The sequence below is a fragment of the Pseudomyrmex gracilis genome, unplaced genomic scaffold, assembly GCF_002006095.1.
Source record: "Pseudomyrmex gracilis isolate BER0280 unplaced genomic scaffold, ASM200609v1 scaffold_378, whole genome shotgun sequence".
Classification (NCBI taxonomy): Eukaryota; Metazoa; Arthropoda; class Insecta; order Hymenoptera; family Formicidae; genus Pseudomyrmex; species Pseudomyrmex gracilis.
In genome coordinates, this window is record NW_018020962.1 from 32,130 (window position 1) to 42,321 (window position 10,192).

Sequence of the window (10,192 nt, forward strand, 5' to 3'; positions counted from 1 at the left end):
ACGAGTCCTGCTCAATATAACGTATAGTGTTGTACGATCGTTCCGAAGTAGTCAGACGTAGAAACATCGTCTCGCTAAAAGTGATGTATATTGCGACACTGGAAGAACCGGTTGTTAATAACGCGTTGTATATTTATATATCCTGTAACTCAAGAAAATTGTTATTTCTTTTTAACAAGTGTTAATAAACAGTTTATAAACAGTATAACCATAAACTCAGTGTGTGATTCATTCTCACGACTTGAACTTGGTTAAAATCTGGGACGTACCAGTGGTCCATTGTCCAATCCAGTCGTCCAGGGTCCAGAATCGAAGGGGATCCAAAGGCAAAGGCGGCAGATTCGAATGTTCGTCTATCTGGTGAGTCCGTTCCTGAAACAGACCAAAAAGGCTGTATCCTTCCTGCTTAGTGGTGAAAGCAGGTAGCGACCGTAAAAGTCAGTTAAACGGCTTAACCGTCCGGTCACAACCTTACTATATGATATAATATATATGTGTAAGCGTGTGCGTGTGTATACATAATGTACTGATACATGCTGAGAGTATACCTAAACCATTTTGTAGATATCCTAGGTACATGCAACAAGATATTCTCCGTATATAAAACAAACGACTTTAAGGCGGTCCTTAATACTTACTCAACATGTACTCATTACATTATGATATGTATGTCGAATGATCGTAGAATATTAACAATATACTGTTAGCATTTGCTTCAAAGTTTCTCAGAAGCTCCATGTTCTGTTAGGGTTAATTCTTAAAAAACTTTCGTATACGAAACTCTATTGTTAATGTTACATGTACTATATTGTTGGTTCTAAACGTAAGAACAAAATCACGTTCGATTGCTACAAAGCAATTTGTTCTGCTTGCACAATACACCAAATATAAGAAAGTAACTGACTTTTATATCGTTATTAAGGCAATTAGAATACTTACATGGTTGTCACCACTTGGTTTCCCCTCAACTAAATAAGAAAATGTTGCAGATAATGATCTTCTATAGAAAAATTCACATCAGAAAACCAGGAGAAATTTCAGAAACAAAGAGAAAAAAACACGCACGCACTTACAAATGTATTATACATTTATACAGTTTACAAAACTTTGAACACAATAAATTTTGAACTTTTAACACATTAAATAATTGAGTTTCAATTATTAGCAGTTTCAGTTGCCGCTAAGCTCCGGAAGACGGGTGCGCCCTACTCGACGAGCCAAAAGGTGGGCCTTCGCAAGACCTACAGTGACCTAGAAGAAGAGCGTGAACTCGACGACCAACGACGGGCGGAGGTAGAATTGGCCGTGGACCCCAAGGCAACGTGCATGTCTACCGCTACGTCAGTCGCTGCGGCCTCCGGCCGGGCAGCGGACGGCAGGGATTGCGGATGTTCCGACTGAGTTGGTGACCTAAGACTTGCCCGACTCACCGGGCCATCGATCTTGCGGGCAAGTGGGCGGCATCAGTGCGACGTCCTCTGGACATATAAAGGGGACTTATATCAAGGGCCTTAAGATGTCCGCAGACAGACTCGAGGACGTCGTCCATCTCTTAGCCGGGAGAATACAAGGGGAAGAAAATGTCAAGCGTCTCCGCACGACGATTGACCGCCTGACCCGTGAAGTCAATAAAATGCGGGAGGAGGCCCTTTGCACTGCCCGCGATTCTGCAGAGGCAAAGGTCGCTCGGGTAGAGCGTGGGAACCGGATGCTCCAAAGCGAGATGGCGGCCATGCAGGAGGATCTTGAGGCTTTTCGTTACGAGCTGCAGGCCATCAAATCTGCCGGCGTAGCCGAGCGGTTCGCCCGGTCACGCGGGGGCGGTGGCTCACCTGCGAGCAGACCCCGGGAAGCGATCCTTCCCCCGCACGCGTCGCAAGCCGGCCAACCGTCAGTGAAGACAAGAAGATGGATGTGATGCTCGCACCCGCAGGCAATCTTCTTCCTGTGCAAAGGAAAGTGCGGATGGTCTCCGCACTCTGAAGCAGCTTGAAAGTAAGCTGATGGATGCGGTGCGAGGGCAGCTCGCGACGTTCTGGGAGCAAATGCAGTCGCACCTCTTCCGATCGTCGCTGGGTGCCGTTGCGACGGACAGCAGCACCAACAGGTTTCTCGCTCCCTCTGCTAAGAACCGTCCCAACAAAAGGGGAAAACCAACCCCTACGCCTCCCAATGCCTCTTCTCCCAAAGACCCAGTCCCCTCACAGGAAGTAGGGAAAAAGACGGGAGGAAAGAAGAAGAGGAAGGAAAAGAAGCGGTAAAACCTTGCTGCGAGGGAGACAAAGAGAAGACAGGAGGTCGCCGGGACTAAACCCACGGCTGGATCCGGAGGAAAAGAGCCTTGGACGTTACCCCAGCCGGCACACGCGGCTCAATCACTCCCTTCTCCCACCACGCAAGAGACTTGGTTTTAGGTAGTGGGAAGGAAGCAAGGGAAGAAAGCGGGGTCGCAGAGTCTTTTCTTCTCGCAGCGCGGGAGGTCAACTGTTCCGGATGGGAAACCCGCGCAGCGCGCATCCCAACCAAAGGTTGGCAAGCCTTCCAGGAGCGCGGCCATTGCTCTCTCCGCCGCCGACTCCAAAAGGCCGGAGAAGCGATGAAGTACATAAGAAAGAAATTAAGCTTGACGGACTTTGGGATTGCCCACGTCCGCCCCAAGCGAGTGATCATCGGAGCTCTAATAGAGATCCCCGGTGACGACAATGAAGACAGAGCGGACAGGTTGTGTGCCGCAATGTCTCCCCTGGCGGAAGAAAAGGGAGCCAAGGTGTCGAGGCCGATAAAGACTGTGGAGCTGCGCGTCAAGAGTCTCGACGACTCTGTCTCCCCGGAAGAAGTGAGGGACGCGGTGGCGTCCGCCGAGGGTTGTCGGTCGACCGATATTAAGGTCGACCAAACTCGCGCTTCCCCTAACGGACTGCTCACTGCGTGGGTTCAATGCCTAGTGGCAGCGGCCAGAAGAATAGTGGGCGACGATGCCATAAACGTCGGATGAGTACGCGCTCCTGTTGAGGTGCTAGAGCGCAGGCCTCTCCAGTGCCACAGGTGCCTCCGGCGCGGACACGTCATGGCGACGTGTACATTCACCGCGCCGGAAGAGAACAGGAGGGGCAGATGTTATCGATGCGGCGACCGGGGACACCGCGCTGCACAATGCGATTCGGCACCGCGGTGCCCGCTATACGCGGACCTCGGTCGGCCCGCGACACATCGACTTGGCGGAAAGGCCTGCGCTCCCATCCCCCGCGGGGGTCGAAAAAAGAAAGAGCGGAAGGCCGCCGGGGACGGATATCAGCAACCTTTCCAGATCCAGAAAACCATGCAGAAGAAACCCATGCAGGTGGCAACGGAAGGAGCAAACTCGCAACAACAGCAGCGACAACAAAAGCTCCCTGGTACGGTGAGAGGAGGAGATGGAGATAGAGCAGCCACCCCAGCCATAGACCCTCTCCTCCTTCAGTGCAACTTAAATCACTCCCGCGAGGCCCAAGATCTGATGGTCCAGAGCCTAGTGGAGTTGCACGGGACAGTTGCTATAGCGGCCGAGCCCTACTCGGTTTCTGATCATCCCTTGTGGGCCGGGTCCGAGGACGACACGGTCGCAGCGTTTATACGGTAAAGTGCAAGAGATGCCACGGTCTTCTTTTTCCTGGAAAAAGGCCGTGGTTTTCTCGCTGTAGAGTGGGGGGAAACCGTTCTCGGGAGATATTTCTCGCCAGACAGGCCCCTTTATGAGTTTGAGGAATATCTGGACGGGGTGAGCCGCGTCGTGCAGAAGCACCTACCCTGTCCTGTTGTGGTTCTGGGAGACTTCAATGCCAAGTCCAAAACTTGAGGTTCTTTCAGGACCGATGAGAGAGGGGCCGCACTAGAAGAATGTATGGTGGCCTGCGGACTCCATGTAGTTGATCAGAGTCCGCAACACACGTGTGTCTGCCAGGCTGGGGGATCCATAATAGACATTTGTTTTGTTTCCCCAGCCGCTGCGCGCCGTGTGTCTGACAGGCGAGTAAGGGACGATATGGAGACCCTCTCGGATCATCGTTATATTACGATGGGGGTCTCTGTCTTACCGAATCGCCTTCGGGGTCATTTGACAGAGAGAACTCCTCCGTCCCAGGGGTGGGTCCTAAGAGAGCTGGATCCAGATTTCCTGTCCGCCGCCGCTCAAGTCGTGGCTTGGCCAGCACCACCAGCCGAGCCACAGGATCTCCGGACGGAGGTCCAGTGGCTCCGGGAGGCATGCGTCGCAGTTTGCAACGCCAGCATGCCGCGTTCCCGAGAGCTTTCGAATCGGAGGTCGGTATATTAATAAAGGGCCGAGATAGCCGATCTTCGGGCTGACAGCATTCGCGCCAGAAACCAATATATTCACGCCCGTCGCAGAACTGGCGACGTGGCGGCATGAGCGGCGGAAGCGTACGAAGGATACCGCGCTACGTGCAAAGCCCTTTGTACTGCCATTAGAAAGGCGAAGGCCCAGACTTAGGATGAGATACAGGAAACTCTCAACAAAGATCCGTGGGGAGCGCTCGTACAGGATGTTGATGAAAAAGCTTCGTCTTTGGACGCCTCCACTTATTGAGTCTCGACCCCTAGCTCCTGGATAAAGTTGTCTCTACCCTCTTCCCTAGTGGGAAGGGTACTTGGCCCTCCCAGGAGCCAGAGTTGGATCCACCGGAGTGGGCCAACAACATGGGGGTCACGGAGGAGGAATTCCGTCGGGCTATTAAATGCATGATGCGTAAAAACACGCCCGGTCCCGACGGAATTCCAGGAAAAGTCCTGAGTTTCGCTTTCGGACAGGATCCCCTAAGGGATCGTCTCAGACACATTTTCGAGTATCTGAAAACGGGATGGTTTCCCCCCTACTGGAAGAGCCAAGCTGGTTCTCCTGCGCAAAGGGGAGCGGCCGGCGGAGTTATCGTTCGCGTACCGACCGATATGTCTACTCGATGAGGCTGGCAAACTCGTGGAAAGAGTTGTGTCAGTCTGCTTCACGGAGCACCTGTCGCGGGTGGGTCCCGACCTGGCCGACTGTCAGTTTGGAATCCGTGGAGGACGGTCCACGGTAGATGCCGTGCTTTGACTTAAGTCCCTCACGGATCAGTCGGTCAGGCAAGGAGGAGTGGCGTTGGCTGTCTTGCTATACATTTTCAACGTCTTTAACTCCCTTCTCTGGGACAATATCGGGTGGGCCCTTGAACGTCACCGGGTCCCCCTGTACTTGCGTAGTCCTCAGTGACTACTTCCGCGGCAGGAGGATCGCGTGTGTTGGTCGATACGGATTGCTACATAGTAAAGATATGTACTGCGGAGTTCTCCAGGGGTTCGTGTTGGGCCCTTTACTTTGGAACCTCGAGTACAGTCGCGGTCACTGAATCGTTTCGTGGACGCGGGGGGCTAGAAGTAAGAGGGACGGTATTCCCTAGCGGTAAGTAGCGCCAACGGATGCCGTCCTAACTACCTGTAGCAATCATCTGATCCACAACTGCGTCGTATCGATAATGTCAATGCTTTCCTTGACTATTTGTGTCTCAAAACGTAAAACTATTGGCCTGTTTCACAAATGCATATATATATATATTGTGACGTGACACTTTTCGTGTCCGTCACAAGGACACAATTCCGGCCGGCACAGGGGGCGGTGGGCTTGTATCTTCCAATGTTTTAGGGAGAGCAGCTCATAAGACCAAACAAAGCAAGCGAGCGCGCATATATTGGCGAGGGAGCGTGACGCCTCTATTGTATATTGTCATTAAGTGCAACATTGAAATGTACGCTAATATTGTTTCTATTATTTGCAGGTTGAGCGTCATTCGTTTTCAGAAGTATTCTGTATTATTGAATAGCGGATTGATTTCAGGATGTTATTTTGTGCCGCATAGGCCGCGTGACGGCTAGCGTGGCCGTTCGTTATTAGCGAGGAGAGAGAGAGTAGATCACAATGCAAGGCGTCGGACAAAGAAGTACAAAGTAGACGGAAACGAGTAGCGGTACAAGGCCGTAAAGGCTCCAAAGGCATAGAGCTCGGCGACGAAATCGGCAAAGGAGCAAGAAACGGGAAATGTCGACATTCGAATTCTCCGAATTCTTCAAAAACCGGAGCGGAGCTTTCTGTGGCATCTTGTTACCGCGACGCTAAAAGATGAGCCCGAACAAGCTCATTGATCAGAGAAAAGGACGCAAAGCGGATCGAGGCACACAGAATCAGGACCCGTGTCGATGAGTTGCCGATACGCACGCGGCCGCTGTCACTCGCGACGCCGTAAAAAGAAGATTATGATTGGCTCATTACCTAGAGCGACGAGCGGCGCACGGCCGCGAGAGAAATTACCGTACTGGCGAGATTCATTGTTGTGCGCGCCGTGGTACTCGCAAGTTTCCGGCCTAAGATACGTGCCGAGTGACAGTGTGTGCCGGAGTGACGAAAACCTGAGGAGGACCCGAGCCGACCTTGAGAGAACTGGATAGGGCCGAGAGTTGCCGATTTTACAAGCGAACTACAGGAATAAGGTGCCGACAAGCGTAAGTGACTACTCTTTCTCTCTCTCTTGCGTACGTCGTGTGGAATATTTTTGCAGATCGAGTCTGCACGCGTTTTGTCAGCTCGATGCCGCGTTGAATATTGATGCAAAGATTTTTTTTTAAGTACGAGGATTACACGTCGCCAATTGCCGACAATTCTTAAAATTGCTGCTTTCTCTCGCCGTGCCGCAGTCGCAACAATCCGGACGTTGTAACGTCCGTAATTTGTTTGTATATTGTTTTGTTTTTTTGTATTTATATTTTTTTTACCGTACCGTTGTGAGCCGATTTTGTTGAGTTGCCGTTTACCCGCGCGATATACGGGAATATTAGAATATTGTATTTTTAAAGTATCACCTCGGAAGCGATATCTAAGTGAGTTCAATTCTAACAATCGAGACCGGAAGGTGCGGATAGTCCCGAAACTCGTAGCCGTCGGACCGCGACATCATATTGTGTGCAAAATTTTGCGCGCGTCAGACAAAGACCGCGCGCCTATCGCGCGTCTTATTTATCGCCCGGCGTACGACAGCACATTCCGTCGTTATCTAACGCCTCGCGCGGCGAGCCATACATTAGACGCGCAAGGCCACGAGCGGATCTTCGACCGACAAAAGATCGTGCCGGATTCTGCTGCCGATATCACTCGTCACTACCGAGAATATTCCCGTACGACTTTGCTTACTAGCGTCCGCGTATTTACTTTATGTTTCTTCCACTGTATTATTTTAATGTATTGCCGAGAGTTTTCTTGACCGGCCGCACGCCATAATTATCATATGTATTATTAAATTTCATTGTTAATTCCCATCAACGAGCAAGTTTCTCTACTTTTATTTCAAACAGTGCCTCCTGAGCCCACGTCTCTCTGTTATCTGAAAAAGACGCAAACAATTAAGTTATATATAATGCAGTAAAAAAAGTGTTTGTCAAAACCATATTCTACACAAATGTGTGATATCCGAACAAAATACCTTATCAAAAAAAGATAAAAAAAGGCGCCAAATACATGCGCAACTCGTATCTCTAGAAAAAGTATTACTATCAAAATCTTTCTCTACAAGATCTATTCTACAAAAGAAATGATATCAATAAGTTACGCCAAGTAAAATCTTTTATACATGGTTACAAAAATATATAAAATATATAAAACTTTGGTTATAAAAGTTGTTTATACGTTGTAAAATAGAAAATATTCTAAATCAATAAAAAGTTTCAAATATTGTATGACCACTGCACTTTTTATATAAAGCACTCATTGATGTAAGAAATGACTTTGCCTTGCGTGGAAAATCTTAAACTATGTCGAATCATACATATAGATTTCGATTTGTGTGAAATGTCAAAACCTCATTTGGAATGTTTCAAAATAAAAAATATTTAATGTAAAAAAAACTTGTCGCGGCTGCACCAAAAAGTAAAGACAAAGTGCACCCGGTCCTGAAAAGGACCGTTTTACTATATAATGGTCTGAATAACCAGTTCACAATCCCTGTCGTGCAATGACTAACTCTAATCGACGTAAAATAGAAGCACTTAGGTTTGTGAAAAGCCATATTGCACAACACAAGATGCACGCCGCGATTCAAAAAACATCGAAAAACTATTGCCGATTTAATAGTTCTTGGCACCGTAGTATCGAAATCAAGTTAGTTATTGCACGACAGGAATTGTGGATTGGTTATTCCTCTGGAGGAATATCCAGAATGGGCAGATCAGCGCCGTGAGTTGGTCGCCAAGACGGGCGAAGCCCAGTCCCTTGGAGCCCTTCTCAGAGCACTTGTCTCCGGGAAGGAGGATGTGCGCGCGGCCGCGGTCTCCTTTTGCGAGACCGTCATAGTGCGGAAAGAGGCCACGGAGAGAGTCCGGGAAAAGGAGCCCGGTCGAGTGAGGCGGAGGAGAGTAGCAGGTGCGGCCGGCAACGCTGCCAATCGCGCGCGTCGACATCCTCCCCCGCCACAACCTGATTGACACTAAGTCCGGACGTGAGAAAACTACTCCTCGCTATTCCGGGAGGGAGGCTCTCTCCTTCCGGACGTAACATTTGGTGTCGGATCGACGGGGGGTGGGTTGATGTTGGTGCCGCGGGCGCGGAAGGGCCGGATCCTCTCCGCGGTTCCTCAACGGCTCCTTGCACTTGTTCACCGGGCCAAAAGCTGAATCAGGTCAGTAGGGGCGGCAAAGTGTGGATGGGCCGCACTTTGTTGCCACACGTCGTTATATGGGGAGGGAAATGTTCTCCCCACGAGATGTATTAGGCGTGGGAGGGTAGTCTTGGATTATTCTACCTTGAAGTTCCGGGGCCTCCTCGGCAGTCGCGCCGAGTAGGCTCACCGTGGCGGTTTTAGTGGGTATACCTCCTCTATCCGCAGGGAGTTCCACATAATCCTGACCTCTCCCAAGGTCAGAGTATCCATAAAGAGTTTTCCCACATTAAAAAAAAAAAATTAAGTTGTGACCGGACAGACACCTAAACGAGAGAACTTCTTACGGTCGCCATCTTTTTTAACCCGACAAGAAGGAAAGAGATTACCTTTGTTTACTTGTCACAGGGAACGGACTCACCAAACTGATGAACATCCGTCTATGCTGTCTACGCCTCTGGACCTTCGCTTGCTGTAGACACTGGAAGATAATGAACAGAAGAAGACAATTCTTGCTTTTGGACTGGCTCAACACTTGGACCAGGAACAGGTAAGTTTTCCACAAGGAAATTACACCAAATTTAGAACAAAACACTGATATATATAATTTATTACTGAACACTTTTACAACGCAAATTACTACGCGTGTTACAAACTGATTGAGCAAGATACGTGGTTACGGCGTCCGACTAGTTTGGGCCCCCGTATCAACCTGCTGTGAGAAGCACGCGGTCTCAGAAAGAAGCCTCGCCTTCCCCACTTCCTGTCCACGCATGCGCAGTTACTAATGAGAATTCGATTTTCTGAATACTAAAAAATTTGACTGGGATCATTTATTTAATTGTAAATAAACTCTCCTAACCAGTTTTACAAATAATTACAAATTTGGCCAAAGTTCAAAATTTTGACAAGTTGAGTAAAATTTCAATTATTGATAATTCTGATTAAATAGGTTTAGTTTTCTTTAGAAAATCTTATTCCCGAAACCTCACTCGTTTTTCTTTTTTCCAAATGGAGTTAGCATTGGACGAGTCATCCCGCTGAACCAAGTAAGTACAAATTAAAATAGTTTTAATTACGGCTTAAACTTAACGAGTTTTTTTTTAACGAGGGAAAATGCTTTATGCATTCCCCGACTCCCGAGGAGGAGACGGGGGTATGTGGGACTCCCTCTAAGAGAGGGTTACTCACTAAAACCCCTCGATGGTCAACATCTGAGACTGCGGGAGGAGTTCCTGGGAAGCCAGAGGCTATTACCTCACGGGACCCCCCCATTGTCTCCAAGCCTTTGAATTGAGACTATCACCAGCATCTAAGCTTGAGCTCATTATGACGGAAGGAGGGGCCATAGCCTCCTTCTGTCATCGGTGGGGTTACGTGCTATGAGAGATGAGAGTCCCCGCTCTCACCCCTTGTGTAATCCCAGCGTCAAACCTCCAGGTGGGGGGGATACCTCTCCAAGAAGAACAACTCGGCTCAAGGGGCCGAACGAGCGGAGGTTTTTTTCCTTCTCCCTTAAT

General features: G+C 49.2%; 1 protein-coding gene across 1 annotated transcript; it reads left to right on the plus strand.

Moving 5' to 3' along the window:
- Positions 1 to 2,596: 2,596 nt before the first annotated feature.
- On the plus strand, positions 2,597 to 2,995 carry LOC109860404. The gene has a single exon (XM_020439464.1). The coding sequence runs from the start codon at positions 2,597 to 2,599 to the stop codon at positions 2,993 to 2,995; it is 399 nt and encodes a 132-aa protein (XP_020295053.1).
- The last annotated feature ends 7,197 nt before the right edge of the window (positions 2,996 to 10,192 follow it).

Coding starts and splice junctions, on each gene's coding strand:
- LOC109860404 (XM_020439464.1), top strand. CDS start 2,597: ATGAAGTACATAAGAAAGAAATTAAGCTTGACGGACTTTGGGATTGCC.